Consider the following 27,921-nt stretch of genomic DNA (forward strand, 5'->3'; position numbering starts at 1 on the left):
AAAAAAGAAAAAACGGCCTACATCTCTGCATCTGAAAGGTCTCGAAAAAGGAAAGGAAAGCTTATAATTGCAAAAGACATACAATTCCTTTGAACTTCAAGAAACATGACAGTGGTGGACAAAAGCATGAAAGAGCCTCAAAAGAACCAAACCAAAAGCACTCCAGCATGCACTCCACCAAAAGATAAGAATGAATCAGAAATATGACATAAACCTTATCTTAATAAAATACTTCTCACGTTAGCTTAAAAAAAAAATCTATTCCTTTGAATATCATGTTCATATAAGGGCTTTGATTCCACATATAATATTATAAATCAAACATATCTATCACATTTAACAGCTTGGATCAAATAGAAATATATTTTCCAAAATGATTTTACTTTGATGCCAGCAATTAATGATCTAGAATCTCTTTGTTCAAATGATGGATATCTCAGCTTGGAACAAGAGCCACATGTAAACTTACAGAAAGATAATTAATTGAAAATGGGTTAATTCCTCCCACAGTGCCAGTCCACATTAATGGGGAAGAGATAAGAACAGTCTTAATAGTTGGTCAGACCTTCTTGGAGAAGTGCAGCCAGAGCGGGCTTATCTAAATCCTCTTGGCAGAGCTATGAGAATAGTGAGAGGAGAGTGCAGAGGAGTGCTTAAATTTGCCTGAAAAGCAGCTCTTATAAATACAGTAAGGGCAGGAAGTTCCTCCAATAGTGCTTAACTTCACTGTCCTGTATTGACTAACTTATTCAATATGTTATGTTAAATTAAAAAAAAAAGGCAAAGAAGCACATATCAAGCATAGAAGCATAGACTAAACTATCCAAATACAGTGCTCTCTGGTGCCTCTTCACTGCCCTTGCCTCTGGAAGCAGCAGGCCTCTCTTGCCGGCTGATGAGCTGTGGGGAAAGAATTGTGTCCCTCCTGTGTGTTTGATGTCACTGAAAGCACGAGGTGACCTGAGTTTGGGTTACGATGCGCTCTCTGCCAATGTGCCTTCGCTGTCGCTCTGCCTCAGCGACTGCCTGCTGGAGTCTCTGTCCACCTCATCCTCTTCATCAGATCTGCCAAGACCCAGGTGTCTGCTGCACACAGGAGGGCTACAGGGGTCAATACACACACAGACACACCATTATATCATTACTTGGCAACTTACAAGAACAACACTGAAAGGTGAAGAGAAGAAAAAAAGGGTTGTTGGGAAAATATTGCATGGGAAACCACAAGCACTTTAAGATGCGAGACTTCGCTCTTCCCCAGGCAGTAAACAACGCATCCCCTGAGGTGTGCATAGCATATGTGCGCATTGTTATCATGTTTGGTTTCTAATTATTATTTCAAATGAGTATATAGAAAAAAAATGCATCACAAATATTCATGTTCCATGGTGCAAGATGTTCGTGGGATCGACCCAGAAAACCCATCCCAAGAAATTATTGTCTTTTAACAGCATAACACCATATGGGGAAGCCACTAGTATTATAATGTCCATGCATGAGCACAGTGACTGTAACTCACATATTAGTAGATAGCATGTGCGGTTAGTAAGGTAAATGTCAGGGGTCAGGGCCGAGCTCGATAAAACTGCTCTGCACATCACCAGGACAGAGCAGCCGTCCATGGAGGACCTCTACAGTGAGCGGTGCAGGAAGAAAGCCAACAGGTCAGTCAAAGACCCCAATCATCCCATCCACCCCATCAGCGGGCTCAGGGACAGCATCATATGGCCCCACAGGCCATAAGACTGTTGAACAATTTACCTCAACATTGATACACTTTACATTTGGTTACATATCTGTATATATATTTGTTATTATTTATTAATACAGCACTGCTTATTCTGCTCAATTCACCCTATATTTATCTTGCTACTGTATGTATGTACTGTACTGTACTGTACTGTATGTATGTTTCTATGTGTGTGTGTGTGTGTGTGTGTGTGTATTCTACCACAGTACCACTGTATTATATTCTCTCTGTCTGTCTCTGAACTCATGGCTAAGAAAAACTCTGTATGGCACCTTGCTTCTACCCACAACATTAAAGGTCAGTTAAACCCTGTGCTGAATAACCTTAAATTATGTTGTCATGACAACACATGGCATGACAATCTCTCAGTGAATGGCAATTTAATTCACTGTAGAAATCTTCAACATCCAGATTGCCATGAGCATTGCTCTTTAACACACACCCTTAGGACAAAAAAAACAAAACAGAAGTATATCCTTTCAGCTCAATAAAACACACACGTAGCATTGCGCAATTTACAGTAATCCTATTAACTGCATAGTCATATAAAGGTTTAAGTACTATGTATTCCAGCCTTGTGATACAAATTGCTGCATCTCATCCATTTGGAAGCTGTGATAGTTCCCATTTGGTGTCACAAGATGTGTAAGTTAAGTCAAAACAAGATCTATACAAAGCAGGTGATCTACTAATGTTGACATGTGGTAGGAAATTTACAATCACCTGCATTTACAAAAAGTGGGTAAAAGGTGTTTGAAATATATGAATGAAATCAGGATGGTCATTTTGGCACATGCTGAATGCTAAATGCTAACTAGCTAAATATCAACAATTGTTCTCCAGAAACGCTGACTCTTCCTTTAACCCAAGAGCTAGCAAACAACTACAGAGGCAAGCATGTTCAAGGACAATTGAACAATTAAAAAAAACAACCTTAAGCCCACTGTCTTGCATTTTTTAGATCACACAGGAGGCAGAGATGCTCAAGCTGTCAGTAAAATTACTCTTAAAATAGATAGGTTTTTGAAGCTTAGAGCTAATCTTCGTTTTAATTATGATGCATCGAGTAATATCAACAGTCATGTCACATCTCTGTAAACTCTTCTCCGTTCACATGTGAAAGCAATTGGAAATGGCTTTAATTTAGTTTTTGCCTAATTGCCAACATCTGTTTTGTGCTTGAAGAACAACAACAACCAGGCACCCTTCTCTCAACACTATGCACTTATAACAGCGTCAAACATAGCATTGGGAGAAACACTCACATTTGCAGAGATACAATCCATCATTGCAAAATGGAAACAGGAAAATAATTCTGCCTTACAACACTAGTATGTCTGATGATTGGCATGTTGGTACACACAAAGCAACAAAGAGAAAAGTAATCTTTGATGAATTCCAATGATAGATTACAGCATACCTCTCAATAAAACATATCCGCGGTATTTAGAAATAAAACTGAAGTGACTCGAGTGTGTCAGTAATGGAAGCTAGAGAAATGATTACAGTATACTGAAGTAAATTGGTGATGTTTTCAAATGAAGAAAAATGTCGGCAGGAGGAAGGGAAAAACATATTGGTGGCATGCACTTATTGGCCAATGTGACTTCTGAGAAATGCAGCAAAGGCCTTATTTAGTGCATCACAAGAATAATTTGGAAAAACAAACCATTCACACACAGCAAACTAAGTGCATTAAGTGGAGGATCTGTGTCTCAGTCTCCTGGGTTAGTACCACACCAAGCATCACCTTCCGCTGCTGGTATCAGTCACTGTCAGGCTTGTAGAGGTACTTCATCACCAAGTTATCCACCTTCTTCTGTTTCTTCTTGGTTTCCTTCTTACAAGGTGGCCCATGACCTGCAGGCTCCCCCTCATCGTCATCAGATGTTTTTTTGGGAGCCCTTTTAATACTGCTGGAGCTGCGGTAGGAGATGGTTGAGCCAGAGGAAGAGGACTCAGATGACTCTGAGGATGAAGAGGAATCCTCTGATTCACTTTGCTTCTTCTTAGATCTCTTCTTGGACTTCTTGCCCTTCTTTCCCCTAGAGCTCTTTCTGCTGTGACGATCGTCTGAGGAGGAGTCATCGGACGAGGACACTTTGCTTTTTTTATCTTTACGGCTGCGGGAGCTGCTGGTGCTCAGAGTGCTGGATGGTCGATTTCCGTAATCTAAAGTTGAGCCTGATGCCGAGCGAAGCAGGCTGGATGTGCCAAGCCCCTCGTCTTCTCCCCTCTTCCTACTGTCCTCACTTCCTGGCCTCTTCTTCTCATCCTCTTCATCACCGCTAGACTCTTCAAGTTTGCTGCGCTTGAACTTAATGGGTTTAAAGCTCAGCACTTCGTTAATGGCAGCCTCCAAGTCAGGGTCCAAGTAGTTGCGGTGGGAGACCGTCTTAATTTCAGATGAGTCCGGCAGATTGCTGTCTGAGGAGCGTGGTTGGGCTGGGGTAGAAAAGCTGCGACTGAGGGAGCGGGGACTGTACGATGAAGTTCCCCCTTCACTGAAAGTCACACTCTGGCCACCATCATCATCGTCATCATCTACATGCAGGCCAAATTCACTGAGGCCACAGCTGCGGGCAAGGGACAAGCGGGAGCTACTGCGTCTGTCGTCTTTCCAGGAGCTGCTGCGATTCAGCAGTCGGGGGCTGCTGCGGCTCACGCTGCTTATAGTCGACTTATTGTCGTCATCCATGTCCAACATGCTCCTCCTGGTGGACATCCTGCTGGGAGCTACCGAGGACACCATGGACTCTTTATCAATTTCAGGGCTGCTGCGGGAGGTCCAGCGGGACTCCAAGCCCTTCCTGGCTCTGCTGGTGGCTTCAGAATAGGCCAGGGAGATGACAGAGCCTTTGTCGTCTATGTCCTCCTGTGTCTGGCTCTTCTTCCAGTCTTCTTGGACTTCTCCAGACTTCGACTTGGATTTGCGAATGGAGGCGTGATCTGGTGTGTCAGGCTGTTCTTTAAGAGTGCTAAACAGGGAGCTCTCATCACCTCTTCCCCCTATGGAGTCTTTCAGGTTGGAACGCTTCCTGTAGCTCAGAGAACTCATGACGGACACCGATCTGTTCTGCTCTAGCTCTTTCCCGTCTTTACTTCCATCATTCATCTTCTCCTTACCTTCTTTCACCTCTTTGACATCTGCATTTGCTGCATATCTATGGAGTTATGCAATATAGTTGACACCAGATAACCAACAGAGCACAAAACCAAAAAAAATCTGAAACTCTGCATACTTAAAGAACATACAATAATGTGATCTGGTGTCGTACTGTTATAGAATAAATCTTTTTCATTTTGTCCTTGGAAGCAGTAAAGACTCAGGGAACATATACAATACCTCCGGCTGTTATATACAGTATACACTGTAGAAAGTGGGGCAATCAACCAGTGAAAAGATCTATCTAACTGTGGCAGAGGCATCATTTAGCAAGCATGCCAACTGGCCATGGGCCACTTCAATAAATTTGACAGCAGTCGCTTCCCCATTCCGCCTGCTGTCATTAGACAGATTACTGGAAGAGAGAAATGACACCTAAGCACATGAAATACCCATCCTTCTGTTACAAACTGCCCCAGGTAATCCTGAGCCTTTTCAAGGCTGGGAATGTTGATAGTTTTATTGCCACGTTACCACAGGGATGTACATCGTTATCTATCTGTCATGATTCAGAGGGATATCAGCACTAACCTGGTGCTCTTCAGACTCCCCTCATCTGACAGAGTCTTGGTGGAGCCTTTATTCTTCAAGAGCCAAGACTTAACTCCATCCACACGGTCCTCCACCTCAGAATCCGTTTCTGTGTCATCCCCACTGTGAAGAAATAAAATCAGCTCAAGATTATGAGGAGCACCCAAGACTCCACCACAGCACAGCACAAATATTCCTATTAACAAGTCAGTTTTACATCTTCAAGTGCAAACATCTTTCAGTCAAATGAGATAATCCCCCTTCTTTTCATTACAAATCAGTTTCTTTTAAAAACTTTCAGAAATCCTCACCTTGCTTCATGACACTATTGAAATATCTGCTTTGATCTGCCTTGTGCCACGATTCAGGGTCATTTCATACAGGTTTTTCAGACATGAAATTAGACTAAAAGACTTGTTATGTGAATATTTTGTGGTGGAGCGCAACAGGAATTACAAAGGCAAAATAACATTTAGCTCTCACATATCACAAGTTTTTTGTTAGTAATATCCCAGTTGTATTCACTCCCTTATAATAACAGGGGTGAGCATGATGGCAATCCAGACAGTCTCCAGGTAAGCGTGATTATGTGGTACAATAATATCAACATATTCAAAATGTTTTTCCACAGAATGTGCAGCAGACGTAGATGAGTGAACAAAACACATTATCTAGGTGGAAGCTGTTAGAGGCATAATTAACTTGTTTGGCTGGTTCTGGGCTACTAGCATCTGTGTGGCATGTCACCTGCTCCTGGTGATTGTTATTGGAGTGGAGCCATGAGATGGCCCTGTGGCCCTACGCTTGACATAACAATCAATATACAGAGACCTGTGGATCCCGATGAAAAAGCTTTGCAGATCCCACCTGGATAAGGTCAATCCACATTCATTTCAGATCTACGTTGAATTTTCTGAACTATGCATCCCATTGTCTTAGAAGGTTAATGTGACAGGAAATGATAAGGAACAGGAAAGCAGAGTGGCGTGACCTCTAAGTCAATACAGCCATCAATGTTGTTTTGCAAATGCAGTGTGTTTGTTTGGGGGCACACTGAGTCCAACCTCAGTCGCTGTCTTGATTTTCACATTTCCCAGGGACTGTTTTAAGATTTCATCGGCTAAACTATTTTAGCCATTTAAAATTTGACTTGTGTTGCTGTGGTAAACTCTCTCCGAGGAAATTACATTTCCCACTGTATGTTAAACACACTGTAGCTGGGGAAACAGCAGAAGTGATGACAGGGATGCTGCAATTTTCAATTAATCTTGATATATGCCAGACTTTGAGTTTCATCTTAACCGTTATTTATGGTCTTACCTACAAAGAGCCACACTTCATCAATCTAAAATATTTGCCTTGTTTATCACTGAGTTTTACATATATTTCATCCGGTGACTATAGACAGCTGACTAGCATTAAAAATGAGAAACAGCGATGCAGGTAACAGATTTGGACTCTTGCACAAGCTTATCTATCTTAGCCTTGGAGTATGTTGCAAAATGTTGCAAAAAAAAGTGCTTATACGAAGCAAACAACAATACTCAAAGAGGTGTGAGGTGACAGCCCGCCTGCTGAGCTCTGCCATTTGTCCACATCGCATATATCCATCTATGTATGTGTCCCAGTGAATAGAGTACCATTTCCTTTGTCACCAAGCTTTGTGTCAAGTGGTGACAGGGCTGGTGGTGTGTGAGTATTGTGAGGAAAAAAAACACCTCAGAATCTTGGTCTGGATGGTAATCGAGCTTTCAAGCTCTGTAAGAGCATTAACATATTTAACTTTCTCATCATCAACCTTACACCCAGGCTTTCTGTGGGGAGCGTAATGATGATCCCAGAGAGGCTAAACAGTCTGATTATGCTCTTTTCTAGAGGAAAGCCTGCTCATTTCAGAGTTTGAGAGGTGCTTCATGAGGCAGAAAGCTAAAATTGTGAGTCCAAGTTCAGCTATTATATGCCATTCCTCTATTTTCCACTCCCTCTCTTCTCTACTGCATGCTAAACACAACTGATAAAAGCCCACCGAAAAAAAAGATCATAGGTTCATTAGTACAAGTTGATTACACATGCTGCAGATTTGGCATCTCTGTGATACTTTGACTCTTTAACATGATATATTACACAACGAAATACTGGAGCCAGCCCACAGCAAAATAATCTCCCTCTCCACCCTTTCCTCTAACACACTCTCACACACACACATACACATATATGTGAAATAGAAGGTGGCTTGCAATTGAGTGCTGTGCAAATGGTGTCACAAACGATTTGTCCTTGGCCCCACACTAGTAGCTAACCAGTCCTGAGGCTCGTAGATACAAACAAGCCGCAAGAATTTAGAAGTGAACATTAATAGCTTCTGACAATTGGCCTGCACTGGTTGTAAATCTTTGTCACAAATACTTACACTCAGCATCAAATCTCGTATGGCTTGGTTCTATCAGTTTAGCACTTGTGGTACCAACACCATGTTTTCACGGTATCTGTTAAACATGAGCTAATTATATACTGGCGAAAAAAAAGCATAGGGCATCAATTTAAGTTTTTACAAAATACACCAAACGTCTGTGATGTAATTCACCCCACACTCATGGATAATTTTCCTCTCGTGCTAAAAGAGAAAAAGTGCAGTAAGTTCATACATAGTTTGCACAGCCATACATTATATGTAACCCCTATACTTAAATATAGCCAGAAACCCAGCTGGAAAAAACACTAATTCAACTTATATTGTCTCGCCATAGAATAATAACAATCCAGCTATTGTAACCTCTGTTTCGAACCTTTGATAGTAATGTAAATCATCTGGAAAATCCACTTCATAATTAGAAGGAAAATCACCTCCTCCATTATTGTTCATCCGTGCTGCTAATGCAATGATGTCGGAGGAGGGGAAAATGCAATTAAGTAAACATGGAAAATCATTGCTCCTTTCCTTGAGTTGCACAAAAAGAAAAGCAGAGCATTGATACACACGGGTTGTCTGATGAAAAATGGATAACAAAACGCAAATGTCTCTTTGAGGAAGCAATCAGAGGTTAAAGCTGGAAATTGTGGACGGGTATATCCGCTACAAACTGAAGACTGCATTTCTTTAACATGCTCTGATGAAGGTTTAAATTATTTAACATGCCACAAAAATTCCTTTCGCCGTATAGAAATTGACAGAAAATGGGATTCAGTCAGTCAAAAGACATCCGCATTCACATATTTAACATTCACAATCACTGACTACACATTTTCAAAGCAAGGCGAGGTGAACATTTGTATCTAAAGTTAAATGCTTGATAACACCATGAAATGACATTAGATCCGTGGAGCACTTGCATGCATTGAGATCAACAGGCGCAGCTTTCGGTGGAGTGGCGCACTGTGCAAACACTGTCCACCAGCTGACTGTGCAGCATGGACATGCATTTACAGTGTGCTGCAATCAATTCACAGTCAAAAGCGTCACATGCACAATCACGCATCAGGCCTTCCAGAGCACACGTGTTTTACTCACACCATTCTAAGTTCGTGTAAAGGGGATAATACAGAACATCTCTCTTATAGACCAATAGATTTAAGTGAGAAAAAACAGGCAATTTGGCTATTTTTGTGACAGACTATTTATTTTAAACAGTAACATTCAGCCCCGTAGAACTACTATGGTGTAGGGCAGTATTAGTAGGAATGGAATTTTTTTCTGTTTAGGGTTGTTTTTGCAAAGACACAGAATATGTCCAGATTTGTCAAATGCATCATTTTTATTTTATTATTTTGTTTTGTTTTCAGGCTGTACTGTAATTATTGCAACTTTGGGAATAAGTCACAGCTAAATCACCTGAAAACCAAAGACAGAACAAAAAATGACTACACTATGGAAGTAATGCTGAGACTGATAAACGAATGAAATCGATTCATCTAAATTTCTGACACTTCCTCCAAGCTTTCACTTTCACTAATATTGTAAATTTGCTTATATTATATTTTTGATTTCACATGGACGTGTCACACGCTCCAAATAATCTGCAGTGTATTCCCCATACAAACTTAGTGAGATGTGGACTTTGCATTGCATGTGCTTTGGAAATGCTACAGAGGAACAGAAGACAAGTGATAATGACGGAGGTTAGCCGTAATACTGCAAACTGAGAAATGGCGGCGTGCGATACAAAAGTATTCATGGAGACAATAATGCAGCATTACCACAGGTCTGGAACATTTTGCTGTTATTATTCCAAAACCAGTTAAGACTGGCTTTAATGAAAATGCCTGTGTTATTCAGAGTTATAGTCTGTTTACCATTCTGTCCTCTAACACTCAAAGTATTCTGTGTGCCATCAGATTTTTCAGATAACTTTAAAGCTAGAAAGAAGCCTTGAGATCTCCAACGAGGTCGATTTTGCACCACCAGACACTTGGCACAAAATAAAATGAAACACTGAGCACAATAAGCATTGCTTTTATCAGAGATGTTTACCACAGACACAGAATTCAGTTCTATTTTGAAATGTACGATCACCGCACAGTGTTTTTGTGAACAACACAAACTGAAAGGATAAGGAATGCTGCATTATTCTCTCGTGTGGCTGAAATTCAGGTGAGAAAAAAAAAAAAAAAAAAGCGAACACGCTGGAAAACAACCATAATGACAGAAACAAAGGATGCATTTTCCATTCTCACGTTTTGTTCTTTCTTTTCTGATATTTTGTCACCATGTCTTGCAAACTGCCAGAAGTGTGGAAAAGAGAAACGAGGGGAAAAAAACGAGAAACAGAGAAGGTGAGATACGCAACCAGCAGAGCAGAAAGAGAACAAAATAAAATCACAGTAGACAAATAGTTTTACACTTACAGACACACATGAAATAACTATCCATTGTAAAGCAGTGACTCAGTAAATCAACTTATGTTGCTGCTCGCCCCCTTCTCAAACAGATCTGGTCTGTGCAATGTCTTCCGTTTTAGAAGTCTGCATTTTTGCCCGTGTTTACCTCAGCGGGCTCACAGCTAGCATAACCCTCAACCCCTCTGCAAAGAAGGAAGGAGTAACCAAACAGGGAAAACCAGCACCGAGACAAAAGATCAGCCCTCAGACAAATTAAACCATATGAGAGGTATCTGGAGGAAAGACAGTGTAGTGTGACTCACACAGCACAAATGTTAGGGAGACATTAGGGAGGAAGATGTGGGAGACAGAGAATGAAAAGATCCACGTTGTACAAGACACAATGATTGACAGGTAACTAAAATAACTAACAGCTCTCATTTGTTTCTCGCAGCTTACAAAGATAACTACTTTTATAGCTACAGAGCAGTAGCCCCGGATGCACCGAGCACACATTACGGTGCAATTGTATCTTCCCTTGGAGACGATTAAAAGCAGTACCATACCTGTTTACTAAGTCATCATTGTCATCACTCTCCATCTCGTCCTCTATGGCAGCCTGCAGGTCACCTATCCTCTTGAAGGCCAGCTTGAGGTCCACTTGTAAGCTCTGATTTGCAGCCTCTAAGCTCTCAATGTCCATTTCCTGGTGAATGGATCACAGCACAGAAAGAAGCACGGTTACCTCCTTCAGTGTGAACTCCGGTGAATCATATCAAGTGCCCCAGCAGCCAAAGCCTCACCAGTTCGTGCTTCTTCCGGCTCGCCTCGGCCTCCTTCTTGGAGAGCTCTGCCGATTCTTCTTTCATGTCCCTTATCTGCCTCTGCATTCGCTTATTCTGCTCCTTCTCCCTGTTCTCTGCAGTGATGCGTTGGTTCCTCTCCTCTGTCATCTTTTCGAGGTTCTCCTTCAGACGACCCACCAGGCTCTGGGGAGGATTCGAGGTGAACTGAGCTGATCTTATTGAGATCACCAAAAAGGTCATTTAAAGAGTTGGGAGGAGGCTCTTGCAGCCAGTAATGATTATGTGTAGATTTTAGTGGTGTGAAGGTGTGAAGGAAGCACCTTCTCCTCAAAAAAAATATTCATGGTGTCATGGTCATTGTTAAAGATTATCTGTACAATATTTAGACTCAAGAGGAGAATAATTCATCATTAGTTTTAATTTCAGATCTAATTTCTTAATTATGAATCAGTACACATAGCCACTGTATTTAGATCATACGTCAGGCTGTTTATTCTGTATATATCATGGTCTTACTACTAGCATTACTTGTAATTACACTCTGCACTATATATTTAGCTTCTCTACTGCCTACTGTTATTGCTGCACTTGCTCATACTCTTCATACTGTTTATTTCTTAACAAACTTTGTAAAGCACTATGAGACACTCTGTTGTGATATTGGGCTATACAAATAAAATTGAATTGAATTGAATTGAATTGAATTGAAATTCTTTACACACTGTTCTACTCTTAATACTGTTTTTTAGTGTATATATCTTGTTTGTTAATAATACCACTATACGCATGTGTATTACTCTCTACTCACTCTGTACTCTCTACTCTACTTTTTTGAACTTCTGGTTAGATGCTACACTGCATTTTCTCTGCACAATGACAATGAAGATAAATCTAATTTAAAATTTGTTCGCTGATGGATGGTTTTGTTAAAAGGCACCTCAAAGATATGGAGCTATGCAAGGGACACCATTCCCTCTCTTTACAGCTTCTCTACCTCTTGATAGATATAAAATAAAATGTCAAATTTGTGTTACGGGTTTACAAAGGATTTCTTTTTACATTTACTAGACACGGAGGATTAGCTCACCTCCAAGCGTTTGATCTGAGTCCTTTCATATTCCAGCTTGGTCTCCAGCTCACGAATCTTGGCCTCCTGACGGCACACGAGAGACTTTTCCACCATAGACTGCTCTTGGAACTCTAGCTGGCTCTGCAGCGTATGAAGCTGGAGGAGGGAGACACATGTACGTACACATAAACATACACAATCACTCTCAGAGGAGCGTGCTCACTTAATGCGCACCTCCTTCTTGACCTCTGCTTTTTTTACGCGAGGACTATGAAACTTAAGAGGAAGTGCTGATGTAATGCATATGTATTAAAACTAAATTAATGTTCACTTTTTCACCCTTTTTGTGTAAATTTAATCCATCTTGGTATATGTAAATATTCTGCATGCAGACTGAATAATGAGCTCTAGATAAGCCCCCAATCTACTATAAATGGTCAAAAGAAGTGCTTGTGGTTCAGGCTGAGTAACACCGAGTCACAGTAATTTCACAGGCTTTGGGAAAGAGCTGAGCTTCATGCAAAGCACGTTTGTTCCATCTGAATCGTTTTCTCATGACTGATAAAAGGAAGAAAGATACGTCACAACAAAAGCGGCCCAAAGGGCAGCATGGCACCTAATGAGGGACTTTGCATCTGAGACAAGGAGGATTTGGAGCTCTCCTTTGATATTACTAAAGAAGCCAGATTTCCCTCCTACTGAGGACGAGATAACCACTTCAAGGTCAGATGCTTTAGATGGCTATCGCTGCCTTCTCTGGCAGGTTTTAACAATGCCTTAGAGCCTGGTGTGTGTCTCGAGTGTAGCCAAAAAATGGGCGGACCTTGCATATACTGAGCGAACCAAAGATTTGGCATGCACGTAGCTTAATCTAATAGACACATGGTGTGCTGTTAGAGGGTGTCAAAAGCTCAGTTCTTTCCTTTAGTGAAATTATATTTGAAACACGTTCTGTTTAAGGCAGATGATTTTATTTGATCATGCATATCAACACTTAAAGTCCAGTCACTCCAAGCCTGAGTGTGTGTAAATTGTATGTAAACACTCACTATAACCACACTTTATTATTCTAGCTAAATTCAGCCCCAGAGGACGTTCATTTCGCAAACAACCGCATCAACAAAGTAAATGGGCATGCATTAATACATGACACAAATGACATGTTAGAGGTCATCCCCTGAACAAATAGTGCAACATCCGAAAAACGCTATTATTATAAAAGCACTATTATCAACAAAGGCGTAAATCAGCTGCATTAACCTTTTAACCACATGAATCCACAGTTATGCCTAGCCTCAATGGTTTAGCTGACAACTCAAGCACAGGATGCAGTAACAAAACCAATCAGCCCTGAAATGAATAAATCAGACCAAAATACTTTAGCTCCAGGTTTGTGACAGTGATTTAATTCAAGTACAAAGCTGTTAGTCAGTGAGCTGTTAGGCAGCTGTGCCTTGTGCTAATGTCAACCTGCTAACATGCTCACAATGACAATGTTAACATGCTGATGCTTAGCGGGTATAATGTCTCCCAAGTTATCCATTCAGTTTAGTGTGTTAGCATGCTGACTGATGGGGACCACTATTTGGTCATAAATCAAAATATTGGACAAATTACAATTTTGACCTGATGGTGGAGCCGTTAGATGAATAACAATGATATTTTCTAAAAAATACACTGTTGCCCATAAAGTTGGAATAAAATGTTTTTTACCTCTTCTCATGAAATGATTATGACAATGTGATTTATTCTTGATAAATAAAGTGTATATCTTCTCAACTTTATTGATCAAACTCTTCCAAACATATCACAGTGAAACTTAAACCACAATGAACCTTTGCAAACTGTGGATTCAGGCTTTAACAAAATTGGGGGTACAATTATTCCAACTTTATGGGCAACAGTGTATATATAATCTTGCTCTTTATGCAGTTTGTTTGTCCTTTAAAGGTACATTTGGCAAAAGTTTTACCATGCATGTATTTATAAGCCTACAAAATGTGTCCCACATGCTGATGTCAGTTCAGCTAGCAAATACAAAAGTCACATACAGCAGGAGCCTGACATTTGAAAATATGACTCCGCTGTGAGCATCTGTTGTGATGGCCTTCTTCATGTGTGAGGGTAAAATAGCACTTCCACAATTTTTCTCTTGATTGGAATAATCATGTGAATCACACAAAGTGGGCAGCGTGCAATAACAAGGTTTCCCTATTATGTCCAATTATCGCAATTTATCACATCAGCAGTTAAGCCATCTGATGAGCAAACAAACCACACCATGTGACACTGTTTTCATAGGTGCTTCCAATTACTATCTTTTAATTTCCTTGATTTTTCTGATATCTTAATGAATATAACGATGCATTGGGATTGGAATGACAGACAAAAGCACAATAGAGATGACCTCTAAGACGTAATCCTTGAAAGGACCAGAATGTGTGCCTTAAGTTGATCCGATTGGTTAAAACAAACTTCGAAACAGACTTCTGAATTGAGTGTACATGACCCTTCTTTTAAATATGAGTACTAAGAGGCAAAGGAACCTTTTCTCTCCTTTATTCCAAATATTCGCTGATTCCTGCTATTTAAATGCAAATTGCATTGCTATTTTGAAAAGAAAGCTGCCACAGAAATGAAGCTTTTTTCTTTTTTTTTTGGTCACAATAATCAGAGAAACTCTGTGAAAAGCTGAGATCTCATCAGAGAGAAGTGTTGAAGCAGCGGGCAGGTTCCTGGCAGGCAACTATAGTGCTTTTGAATACTTCCTTGTACCTTTTCTTGGATCTCCTGCTTCTCCTTTGTGGCCTCTTCCAGCTGGGCCTGCAGGTCACTGATCTGGCTCAAGTCCCTGGCAGACTAGCACACACACACACACACACACGTACACACACGCATATACAGACACACAAAATAAACAGTCAGAGAATTAGGGTATGTGTGTGTGAGGGAGAGGAAGTGTGTGTCGATCGTATGCTTCAATTATCTGTAAAAAAAAAAAAAATACAATTTTAATGTAAATGGTTAATGAACATTGTACATCTGTGCCAAATCACTTCTCGTGTGATCTGCTGTAGAACAGATTGCATCTCTGTGTTTGCGGAGCACACACAGCGATTGGAAGGGATATGTCCTTCAAACCTCAAAGCCACTATGCTTAAACATGCAGAAAAGAACAGAATGTTAATGTCAGTGTTAAAGACAGCACAATGCTGCCCCACAATGTTTCAACCAATATACAAAAAACCATAGGACTTACTCTATATTTGCAGTTCATGACATGGTCATGGTCACTTCTACTATTGCGCCCTTCGACTTACTGTACATGCCTATAAGAGAAGGTCTGAGCACTGATAACAAAGAAATTTATGCAACAGTATTTTCATGGCTTTCCAACTGCTCACCGAGGTGTTAAGACAGGTTAGTTACCTGGGCAACTGCAGCTTTGTGTTTCTTCATCAGCTCATTCATGTCCTCCTGATCTTCTTCCATGCGAGACTGCAGGTCATTCTTCTCTCTCTGCAGACGGCTGATCTGCTCCTCCAACTGGAGCACAAAGAGAGAAGGAAACACACACACTTTGGTATTGGATGACAGGATTTATTCATGAGCTATTGAATATGATAAACGGTCATTAGCTGGCCAGGCCGTGGCAGTTCTGGAATCTCATCTAATGGCAATGAAACACAATCTGGACAGGGTTCTGGCTGGTGGATGAGACCAATTGGAGATAATCAATTGGCTCATTTAGGCAGGGAAAAGTGCAGCCAGTGCAGCATACTGGTGATGTCCTATTTAGAGTTCATCCTCTGTGTTCAGGAGAGGGGGGAGCTGGGGGGGGTTGGGCCCTCAATATGCATTCTCTAATCTGAGACATTTACAAGACCTTCCCTTGCCATAAATGCAGCAATTAACAAGCAAAGCACAGGCGCACGGCACTCTGTGTGTCATCCCCAGAGACGCAAACATCCTCAGTCTACGAGTCTGAAAACCAGACAGTACTCTCATGAGACAGCCATTAATGAGCAGATGGAGGAAAAAAAAAAAAAACATTCGACAAAGCTTATTTATCCATTAGAGCAAAATGTTGAAATCAGATATATGCCAAAGGGCATTTATTATTTTAATATCCCACCATGGCTTGATGATGTGTGCATATTAATATAAAACCCCTGCCTTATTTTGAAGAGTGAAAATTTGAGGCAACAGTCCCCATTAATTAAACATTGTTTGTTGTTTGCGGCTTCATTTGCTCACCAAAAGAAGTGTATAGAAACGTTTACAGAACCAATTTCTTTTCTGTTTCTGCACTGAGATGAAAAAGAAGGAGAAGGATATTCCAATGTCAATAAATGTGTAATATCATTCACACTATTGGTTATGAACATACAAATAAAACCTATTGTGTTAGAATGATATGTAGAAGTGACTGGTCTACTCATGAGAACAAAATGAAGGCAGCTCCGCTCTACATCATACGTTGCGCCCTCGGGACACACAGCTAACAAACTCACCGACATCTTAGCTTTGACCACGTCTTCCATTTGGATATGCAAGTCCTCTATTTCATTCTCCATGCTCTTCCGAGCCTTCACTGCTGCCGCGCATGTGAACTCTGACTCCTCCAGCTAGGAGAATCAGGAGGGAGGAAAAGGTACCATGGGAGAGGTGAGGGACAAACGAGCAGAGAAATAAGGATTTATCAACCTGTGGATCATTTTTATACTCTGAGACCAAAGTTCAAAAAAGTGTGTGTTTTTTTGCTTTTCTTGCTTACTCAGTAAGTACACCACAGTTTCAAACCATCATCTGCTGGGACGCAGTGAAGTGTTCAATAGAGTGACATACTTGATTTTTGAGTTGGGCAATCTCCCTCTTGCTGGGGGCATTACTCTTCAGGTGGTCCAGCATAATCTGTGCATCAGCCAGAAGGACTTTGGTCCTCTTCAGGTCTTTCTTCAGCCTCTTCTCTGTCTCCACATCCCTCTGGCCCACCTGAATGACCAAACAGACTTCCCTAGCAAGTATTGCCACGCATGCTTTTCTATCCTCTCAAGACTCAAAAGCAGTTTCTTTCCAATCAAAAGAAGTGGCGCACGCTTAACTGCACTGACAGAGACCAGAGGCAGAGTGATGGAAGTACCTGGTCCTGGGCATTCAGCAGTTTGGACTCCAGCTCTCTTCTCTCACGCAACACTTTCTGCTTGTCTTCATACTCCTCCTCCAGCTGCACCTCCATCTGTTTCAGCTGCAGGACACACGAGCAGAGTGTCAGATTGCGCAAACAGATGATCGGCGATAAACACAGTCAGACATAACACAACATCGACCATCCTGTTAGACATGCCTGCTCTCACACATCAAAGACGCATGGATCCCCCCTGAGCAGATCTGCTCATCTGCTTATTTCATCAAAATCCATTTTTTTCATTTATAATATAGACACAAGCACTATTTGAATTCTAAGTTGTATTTATTTTGTTATCAATATGCATGGACTGTGTTTGGTAGACGCAACAGTGTTAGCCAATGCTGTGCTTGGTATACATAATGCATGATAACACATGATAGGCAGCCCCTGCAGTATAATCCATAGTTTAGAATTATTATATACATTCCTCTGATGAAAACAGCACGTTTGTATACCACATGGGACACATTCTGAAAACTAACATAAACTTGAAAGAGCCATTCAAGAACTTCATAAGCTGTGATGTGCAGGAATCTCTGCAACACACATTTCTGAATACAAATGTGTATTTCTCAGCGCTGCCTTGACCAGGCTATATTATTGTTGGCTCAACACAGAGCGGCCGTGTATTAGAAAAAGTAGCACAAATTTAAGAGTGAGAATGAGCAGCGCCTACCTTCTTACTGCAGGACCGCCTAATCTCCTCTACCTCTTCATCCTTACTCTCAATCTCCTTAGAGTGGGTCTGCCGCTGCCTCTCCATCTCCATCTCAAGCCGCAGCTTAGCCTAAGTACATGATGGGGACACACACGTATAACGAACACGTATAAAAATAAATGCAACGACACAGAAACCAGAAAAAACAAAAGAGAAACAAGACTTTTTTGGTTTTCTTCCAAAATGATATCTTCAAAAAGAGGAGACAGAGTCTTATATTACAGTAGAGGGGAGTTACAGGAGAAAGAGTTTGAAACATTGAATTGCATGACATAGGCAGCTGTTAGATAGATAGATAGATAGATAGATAGATAGATAGATAGATAGATAGATAGATAGATAGATAGATAGATAGATAGATAGATAGATAGATAGATAGATAGATAGATAGATAGATAAGTGACCACCACCATGAATACAAACAATAAATAAGCAAAATAAAAATGTACAAATGTTGTGTGTAGCAGGTAAATAAATACCAGTGTACCAAATGTAATGTGCAGAGTAGAATAGTACCAGATGTAAAGTGCAGGGTAACACTAAAGTGCAAGTTAAATAAAAACTGTAGTGCAAGTTGTAAGTCCAGTAGTAACACGTTAGTGTTAAATGGCAGAGGGTGCTGAGAGCTCTCTGCCAGCCAGAGGTGAGTTATTGGGAGTACAAACTCAAATATTTCTCCATACAGTATGAAATAACACATCTGCACCACCCTGTACCTGCTCCAACATCTGGATGGTTCCGGCCTGTTCGTCCAGCTCCTCCTCCTGGTCTTTCACCTTGGCCTCGAGGTCGCGAAGCTGCTTCTTGACCTTGGCCAGCGAGGCTTCATCCTTGGACTCCTGGGAGGACAGATCCTTTAGCTCTGCCTCCAGCTGCTGCACCTTCATATTCGCCGCGCACAATTCAACGTCCTTGTCCTGCAGGCGGGTGAGGCACAGTGAGGCACACATCTGGACCAGCCCAGTTATGTCAAACAGAGAGCTCAGAGACCAGATATGCGGTCCACAGAGAGAGGACACCAGAGGACATATGAAGTATGTAGTGTAAAGTGGCTTACCTGCAGCTGCTGGCGGAGGTTAAAGATCTCACCAGTCATTATGTCTTTCTCTCGAGCCAGCTTCTCCCTCTGGCTCCTTTCTCTTTGTACCTCAGCCTGAGCCTGATTCTGCTCCAGGTCAAATCTGGAAAACACACACACACAAATACATGCACGGATACACACCTCAGCAAAATCTTAATTGCACATAAGACTAGGGCTCCGCAGGGTTGAGCAGTTAAGTATCATAGTAAACTGTTAGGGATCTCTAATAACATTAAGTGTCAGTACGTCCCAGTTCACCAAAGGCTTGAGGCTACAGGAGATTTAGCAGATAATACTGTTACATCAAGTCATCTGTCATCATAAATTGTCATGGTTCTGTGAAATTATGATACATTCAGCCTGCTAACACAACATCTTACCAGAGCTCCTGTAACTCAGCAGACTTTAAGCTTATAAAGCTATCCTTGGCATCAGTACAATGCTACCTCTATTTTAGCCTCCACTGCTATCCCCTTCCATTAGCCATCAATTTACAACTGGGTTGTAATAATGTGCAAAATGTTTTCTTCAATTGTCTAGGGCAGAAACACTTATGGTTAGTGAACTTAACAGCTAAGTGTTTCATGCTGTCAGCTCGCTGTAATTCCCTGTTTTTTCTCTCTGAAGCGCAGCTGAAAATAATTTCACCCACAGAGCATCTTCAATTAGCCACAGGGGAGAGATCACATTCTGCCACAGCGATAGCTTCTCAAGTGCTTAAAGTCTGAGTCATTTTCTCAGCTAATGCAATTCCACAGATTACAGAACATCTCAGTCACTATTCAAATTAAAGAAAAACGTTAGTGTTCTGCCGGGTGGGTCAGAGTGTCTGCGCCTGGCCTTCCAAAGAGAAAAGAGCAATATGTTGTCTGTAATGTGTGTTCATGAAAGGAAAAAGAACATAGAGACAGACAGATATACAAGTAGAGGGAGGCAGACAGGCAGACAACTAGACAGACAAAGAAACTGACTTCCTCTGTTTCTTCTCCAGATCATGGTTGCGGCTCTGTAGGCCCTCCAGGTGTAGTTTGGTGTCCTGCAGCTCTGCCGTCAGTTTCTGGCACTTCTTCTTCAGCTGCTGCACAGAGCGCTGCACATCCTCGTTATCTGTCTGCAAATCAGCCAACTGCAGCGCACGCACACAACACATGTAAAACAACATAGACATTTTTATTATTATCCTTCAGTTCTGTTCAATGCATATCGTTATTATTACATTATTACAAGTGTTACAAGTACATGTTTGTTAACATTATCAAACGTTTCTTGCCCTTCTCTCGACGTGTCTTTTGCTCTGCTGCTCCGTCTCCAGTTTGTCATCAAACTCCTGCTGGAGTTTCTTTTTGGTGAAGTCCATTTCACGAATGGCTCGGTTGTATTTTATCCGCCACTCGCCTCCTGGAAGAAGGACATATAAGTCAGAAAATGTCTGTATGACATTTGGGTGTTTCCTGCCTTTAATGCAGGCCTAGCAGGGTATACAGATGAAAAGGTTTAGAAGCTCAGAAATGATGGATGCTGTGGATTATGGAGTGCACTGTAGTGGCTGAGATGGTTATCACATTCAAGGTCCGAAATAATATAATCTTTCAGGAAATAAAACTTCTTTCATCAAATCCCGACCTTTTAAGGTCAAAACATTCGACAGGAAACTGCAAAGCAGCCTCTGCATTTCAGCTATAATCTTGGATAAACCTGAGGTAAGAATTCTGAGCACACCACAATAGTAGTTAGAGAAGGACATGTCTAAGTGGCACTTTCCACAGTTCTTAGCCGACCCTAATTCTGGAGCTGTCAGAGGCTATCAGAACTATAACAGCGGCCAGGCAGACATTCAGGTTCAGGTTCATTTCCAAGCCTTATCATTTTAGTGGCTGTCCATTTCTCCTTCACATACCAACACCGGCTCCTCCATCAGTGCTGCTCATTAGCATATATATAGCATAATGACAACTTGCAGGGCCACCGGCTCTGATCCCAACGATTATTTTCTCATTCATCTAAGAATTCTGATATGCTCTGTAATGGCTTGTCTGCTGGGGTGGGTTGAAGGGGGAGGAAAAGCAGAGAAAAAAAAAAAAAGTCCCACGGACAATATGGTCTCAGCGGGAGCTCTCTTGCCCAGCAGGTGGAGACCAATCAGCAACAGGCATTAGTTGTATGCCAGAGAGAAAACATCTTAATCCCCTAGCGATAAATTCCAAACTTGGAAATTATACTGAATAGCATTATGCAAGATGTGACCAAGTCTCACTGCCATGTCTCCTGCTGAAACAGTTGAACAAAGCCACTAATTCCTGCAGCTACAATTAGTCTAACGGAGATTTTTCAAACTGTGCACATAATGCTGGTATGAGCAGTTCAGTAAATTATGCTTCTGACCTAAGCTGACATGCCTATTAGGCAGGCCTTGGCAAGATGATGCCAATGCCACAAAGTACAATTAATTAGAGAACTGAAAACAAATATTTTAAAAGAATGGCAACGAGAGAGAGAAGTCACTGCAAGTCACATACTCAAAGTTTGTTTTTCCTCAAGTTTTGGGCGTAGAATTAATATAGTGGCAGTGGGTGGCAGCCTCTGGGGGTCTATGTTGTCACCTGGAAATGATAACTAGCAGACCGGAGCTCAACTAACCAGCATCATCATCGTCATCGTCCAGCTCCCCGTTGAGCTCTGATGTTTTCAGGAGCCGAGCTTCCATCACCTCCATCTCCTGTGCTTCTAATTGTTTCTTCATGGTGTCAAACTTAGCCTGGAATGCAGAGATTGACATATCAATCAAAGGAAAAAAAAGCAGTCAGCAGTCATATTAAAATCTGAATTTTTGAAATATCGTGATGTTACAGTGCGGGTTCATATCAGTGTGTGTTATATGTGCCTGGAGGTCCTTCATGTCCCTCTCCAGACGGAGTCTTTCTGAAGTCTCAGTCTCCAGCAACTGGGACGCTGACTCACTAGTGCTTCTCTCATCAGCCAGTTCTGCCAACAATTCTGCGATCTGGACACATACACACACACACACACACACAGAGCATGTAATGAAAAACTACAAAATGCTTGCCACTTTTCCTGTACAAGTAAGTGATCAACTCTTTAACTGAAATGCAAGAGCGCCACCACAGAGCTCAAACAGCATCCTCCCAGCATGCATTGTAACATGCGAAGGGACCTACCCTGCTCTCCAATCGATCAGTGTTCAGTCTCAGCTCATTTCGCTCTTTTTCCACCCTCTCCAGCTTCAGTTTCTGTTGCTGTATCTCCTCCTGGAGCACAGAATAATATGGCTTTATAGGTTACACGTGATACTGCAGGTTTAAAATGTGACATCTAACAAGGAAATATAAAAAATAAATAACAGGAAGTTCTATGCTGTAGTGGCAGGTGGTGCATTCTGAAAGTGGGTTAGAAGCCGTCGAACTGTGAGGAATGTATAAGATGAGGGTGTATCAGACAAAAAAGGCCTGCTCACGTCTTTGCTTCGCATCTGCTCCTCGGTGAGCTGAACCTGAATGAGGGGCTGCACTGTGGTGAAGAGCTTCCACCATGGCCAGTCCTTCACACCGCGGTTCTTCAGGATGTTTTTCTGGATGCAACGGATTGCCAGATCCTGAATCTGAAAACACGTAAGGGCAAGCAGTCACCAAAAAGGAAGATATTAGAGAATGAGGCTTGTTATTCAGAGATACACGTACCAAACCAATGGTCGTGTAATATTGATGCAATTTCTTAAAACTGTATCTGCTAATTAATCCTCTAACACAAGTAAGTGTTTCATAATCAAGACAACAGATAATATTAGCTTTACTGCAGCAATATGTCCAGAACATGGTGTTAAATGCAGGTCAATTAAACAATGCCAGTCAACTAGGAAAATCTTAATTACTCACTGAAATAAATGCTTTACAGAACTCATCTACTGTTACCAACAAACAGTATTTGGAAAACATTTAATTTCGTATTCTTGTGCTATATTGCCTGTGTACGGGCTACCAGCTATTCCAGGACTTGCCAGCATCCTCTGGAGAGTTTCTGCAGAGTGCATTCCAAGGCTGGAAGCTAATTTTTGATTAATTAAATCAAACATGTTGGCAGCTAATTCCAAGTATTACACATTTTCTATGCTGCTTATGCATGAGGCTCTCTAGCAGCAGCAGATTATGGGAAAACCCAATTAAAGCAACACAATTCTCAGCATCAGGTACATATCGCCCTGAAGGTACTCTCTATGACCAATTAGGATTTGTCACACAGTGAAAGCCTTAACACGGAGAAAAATGCAGCAAATCTCTGACAGAATACTTAAACAGGTCGCACTTGTCATATTTAGTCTAAAAATGAATGGAAAACAAACAAAAGATTATACCACATGAACACCGTGGATAAACACTTTGGTATTCACATGACATTGAGAGGGTGTGACAACTGTAAAACACTGTGACGTGAATTAGGATTGTGAGCCAAGATTAAGTCAAAAAAACATGTTTCCCATTCTCTTCCTCACAATTCCCTTTAAATATAGGTGTATTTTTAGTGCATATGTGTGTGCATGTATTCAGGCATGTCTCCACACATGTAAGACTGACATATGAGTCTCATGTCACCTTGATCCCGCCTCTGAAGCGAACGCTTAATGCTCCGTTTGTGGGGATTTCTTCAACATGAAATAATGCCTTGCTAAAGGACTGGCCCAATCAGGGACCTATTGCTTTGCCAAGGCTGGCTAATATTATTATCATGATACTATCAAATGACATTTCAATCCTGAAATACATTTCAAAGAGCCATAATCCTAGCTTTTACTTAACATGGCCTTAAAAAATGTACACAGAACACAAAGAAATGTGCCTCATACGAATGCAGAGCCTATCGGTGCCTTTACACTGGGAGGTATTCATGTTCCTTCAGTAAGGAACTATGGGATTGCGTGTTTTAAATGAATGTGATATCTTGTAAAATCCCCTGTATAAGATATATATTAACATTCACTGAGCATTGTTGTGATGGAGGGAAAATGTTCAAGGCATAGGTATAGTATTACTAGGCTTATGCTAGCTTTATGCTTGCTGCTTTACACTGATTTCAATGCAAATAACTAAGAAAAAAAAAACATTTGTAGGGTACCTGAAGGACAAAACTCCCACTGCAATAAAGTGCCTGCTGAGGCAAAATAACAGACTTTTAAAATGTCAGGCTGTCCCCTTGAGGAGACAGTTGAAAGAGGAAAGAAACAAGAGAATTGTGGTTTTGTCATTTAATGTCACATGGTCTTGGCACAGCTTCACAAGGTTAACATGCCACAGAATATCAATCAAGGGAACTTGTGGCTTTCTGTCACATCCCTATAGATCATCCAGCTAGTGTCTGAGAGGCTTCACCAGAACTCATCTACATTGATCCAGAGGCAAATTATCATCTACTGTACTTGCTAAGACAAAATTCTTCAACAGTGCAAGAGGGAATGGAGCCCAGTGAATTTCCTACAGAGGGATAACAGGGTAACAGCAAGGGTGCAAACTGGATGTCATTATACGATGATTATTCTGAAATTGAACAGCAACTCTCTCTGTAAATCTTCTACATTGAGAGAGGAGGAAATGAAAATCTCTCAATAATCCTCCACAGCCTCACTTCTGTTCCATTACTCCGGTGTCAACTAATTGAATCAGGAAAAACATAAAAAGAATGAGGAGTAAACTGAAGATTTCCATGTGCTCATTAGTCCCTCCTGTGGGTGCCAGCTGGTGCAGGGTAAACCACTGTAAACAGCAAACGCAGTGTTTGTTCCTTTTTGTTTTTAATGTAATCCTGCTCTGTGCTGAAATATTGATTTTATTTGGTTTACTAAAAAAGAGAATGAGATTCAGGAGGACAGAAATGCCCTTCAGGTAATCATTGCAAGAGGAGGCTGTGCTGCGTCTCATACATGTACCAGTTGAATAATAATAAATCAAGCGCATGGTAGTTGCCTGAGCAGCAGGTGGAAAAAAGGTCAAAGGAAGTCAGAGTTGACATTGCTCCTCACTTCTGATTTCCCTACAGCACACATTTTCACACTTATGACTGCAGGCACTGAACCAATAATGATAAAAAAAGTTTGATTTTATATTTTTAGAAATTTAAGATTGAATCAAAAAAGCAAAACTTCTTGGGCTTCACATGACCTGTCATATCATTCCATTATCGGTAAGTCTGGAGTTTGACGATGCATGTTTGGACTATTCCAGTGCAGTGAATACCCAGCTGCATCCGACACTGATTCAGAATGGGTCGTGCACTGTGTATGTTTGGAAGCGTAACACGTAGCTCAGCATGATTGGCTTTTTTATCCAAATATCTTATCAGTGATCTGTCATCCTCTGATATTATCCTAAGTTTTTTTAATTACACTGTGGGTTATGATTAAAAGGCCTTTTTTTTTATAATTTCATGCTCAGACGGCAACACTTGAATGAAAACAAGAGTCCATTTAACAAATCTGTTAAACTTTAGTAACTTACTTTTAAAGGAACATAATTTTGGTAAATAGTTAGTAAATCGGTAAACAGGTATTATCGAATCCACTATCTTGACAAGAGTATGAGTAACAAAATTAATTTCATTTTTACTTTTGAGCCCCCACACTACAGTGTACACTACAGTCCTGACTTGATAGGAGGTCTCATCACATTTATAATTCCATGTTACATCTCACAACGCCAACCTAAATTGACTTTAAGAGCAATGAAATTACAAGATAAAATAAAAAATAAAGCCTTATCTTTCTATTATAGATACATTTGTAGGAGACAGGGGGCACATGTGGGGGCAGAGGGAAAAAATAGCTTCTTTGCTAATGGATTTTGAAATTGCGCAGTCGCCTGGCAATTTTGAAAGGTCGCCTCGCTGTTGATTTTTCTTCAAGTATTAGCAGATTATGAAGCACCGGGCTCTTTGCCTGCTTCACTGTGTGCGCAACAACCTTTGATCAACCTTAATAAAGAAAATACATTCACTATGCACTACAACCCATTTTCAACCAACTTCCGTTACTCAAATATTTGTGGTAAAAAGAGTCATCACAGAAGAGAGCAGGAAGTCCAGTAATGTAGAAGGTCGTGGTGATTTACCTTATTGCAAAGACGACAGTTTAATAGTTTCACTGGCATCATATACAAATGACACAAGATATCTACGCACTAACAGCATGTCATGCTGAATGGAGAGCAGCGATGTTGATTCTGTTTCTGCTGGTTCATCACTAGCCAGCTGAAGCGGCACATTCACTTAAATAGTAATCACAGAGAGGGAGAAGGACTCCGGGGCTTCATACATCACAAGAGGACATGTATGAGGTCCAGAGAGATGGAGCTATCACATGCTGGGAGAAAAATGGAAGATGGGTGGAGCTGATGGGTGTGTGAGTCAGCAGCACGTTTGATAAGGCTGCATTTAAGGGGAGCAGTTTGATAAAATGCAACAGAAATGAATCTGTCACTATCAAATGTCCCCCCTGGGGGACCTGATTGGATGGATTACAGTGCAGGACGGAGGGGGGGTAAGGGCGATAGATTTGGAGAGCAAATTTATAATTAGTTGAAGATTTACAGCAGAGCTGGTCAGATTTACCCCAAGAGCAGAGCAAACAGGCAATAAAATTTGCTCTGAGCGAGGAACATTCAACTCCTGGTGGACTCCTAGGCAACAAGGCCCCCGGAACTCACATTCTTCACCTACTTTATTAAAAGAACAGCTAAGCAGAAAAATTTACCTTGATACTTTTGCAGTTTATTAAAGTAATGTGAAGTGAAGTTGATTTTCTCTCATTAAAATGATGATTTAGATTAACTGTGTAATAGATAAATACTGCACGGCCTTATTCATATTTATCTTTGGTGTTTTGGGCTCAGACTTACTTTAACTCAAGACTGAGCCAAAGTTCTCAATGGGACGTCATGCCTACCTTTCTCTTCTTGAAGGTTTGACGTGCCAGGTAGCCTCTGCAGGCAGCCTGGAACAGGGTTAGGTTACGCTTGGTCTGCTCATCCCTCTGTTCCTCCAGCTTAGCCAAGGTGCCAGCTCTGAAGAACAACTAGAGCAAAACACAAACACACGCATAACATCAAATTAGCTTGTAAGCAAAGGATAAAATGATTGAGAGATCGTGTAATGGGCGTTTTAGCCAGGGGGAAATTAGATTTAGAGGCCCTGCTTTGGTGTGAAACACAAGAGCAAAATAAAAACAGAACTGAGTTAAAAAGTAAATAAGTGCGCTGAAGCAGTAAATCAATAAGAAGCAGTGTAATCCATGGACAAGTGAGTCTTATCTAAGTGAGAAAGCTGTGATTAAGTTATCATCGCTGACAATCGGCCCTGTCCGTATCTAATCTGGGCCAAAGGTAGAACACAGGTAAACAGCCAGTGGAAAGCAGATCGTGTCTGTGCCTCAGAGGGGTCAGGTGCTGCGAATGCGTTCAGGATATGATGACAGCAAGCTATTAAAATGGATGGGTGATGAACTGTCTCCACCCAAGGATTCTCTTCAAATCCCAGTGCTTTATCCATATCCTGTTAACAAAGCAGATGCTGGAAATGATCAAGCAGCTTCAGGAGGGGAATTTACAAACCAGTAGGGAGGAGCGATGCATTCAATGGCATCAGTGATATATTGCTTTTCAAATTGCTTAGCGGGGCTTGGGCGGAAGCTACTTGCCTTTCATCATCATTAAATGCACGTAGTACTTTCTTAAGTGTATAAAGCTGTTCTTTTTTTTTAGACGTGTGGCTATTTCTAATGGTAGATTTTATCCTGTCA

The 27,921-nt window shown here is 41.1% G+C and overlaps 1 protein-coding gene across 1 annotated transcript in view; it reads right to left on the reverse strand.

The window, feature by feature from the left end:
- Positions 1 to 969: 969 nt before the first annotated feature.
- The window catches only part of LOC139212924 (unconventional myosin-XVIIIa-like), a 58,768-nt gene continuing 31,816 nt past the window's right edge, over positions 970 to 27,921 (reverse strand). The window contains exons 23-44 of the mRNA XM_070843492.1: positions 27,070 to 27,198; positions 22,600 to 22,743; positions 22,304 to 22,393; positions 22,009 to 22,128; positions 21,765 to 21,882; positions 20,398 to 20,525; positions 20,099 to 20,253; positions 19,104 to 19,227; positions 18,763 to 18,963; positions 18,005 to 18,115; positions 17,281 to 17,385; positions 16,986 to 17,132; positions 16,652 to 16,765; positions 15,567 to 15,683; positions 14,913 to 14,996; positions 12,156 to 12,293; positions 11,066 to 11,251; positions 10,829 to 10,968; positions 10,119 to 10,163; positions 5,448 to 5,570; positions 3,501 to 4,914; positions 970 to 1,101 (exon numbers count right to left, since the gene is read on the reverse strand). Of these exons, the coding sequence (XP_070699593.1) occupies positions 3,516 to 4,914; positions 5,448 to 5,570; positions 10,119 to 10,163; positions 10,829 to 10,968; positions 11,066 to 11,251; positions 12,156 to 12,293; positions 14,913 to 14,996; positions 15,567 to 15,683; positions 16,652 to 16,765; positions 16,986 to 17,132; positions 17,281 to 17,385; positions 18,005 to 18,115; positions 18,763 to 18,963; positions 19,104 to 19,227; positions 20,099 to 20,253; positions 20,398 to 20,525; positions 21,765 to 21,882; positions 22,009 to 22,128; positions 22,304 to 22,393; positions 22,600 to 22,743; positions 27,070 to 27,198 (3,918 nt within the window). The 3' untranslated portion in view covers positions 970 to 1,101; positions 3,501 to 3,515. The remainder of the gene's footprint in view (positions 1,102 to 3,500; positions 4,915 to 5,447; positions 5,571 to 10,118; positions 10,164 to 10,828; positions 10,969 to 11,065; positions 11,252 to 12,155; positions 12,294 to 14,912; positions 14,997 to 15,566; positions 15,684 to 16,651; positions 16,766 to 16,985; positions 17,133 to 17,280; positions 17,386 to 18,004; positions 18,116 to 18,762; positions 18,964 to 19,103; positions 19,228 to 20,098; positions 20,254 to 20,397; positions 20,526 to 21,764; positions 21,883 to 22,008; positions 22,129 to 22,303; positions 22,394 to 22,599; positions 22,744 to 27,069; positions 27,199 to 27,921) is intronic.

This window comes from Pempheris klunzingeri, chromosome 14, assembly GCF_042242105.1.
Source record: "Pempheris klunzingeri isolate RE-2024b chromosome 14, fPemKlu1.hap1, whole genome shotgun sequence".
Lineage (NCBI taxonomy): Eukaryota > Metazoa > Chordata > Actinopteri > Acropomatiformes > Pempheridae > Pempheris > Pempheris klunzingeri.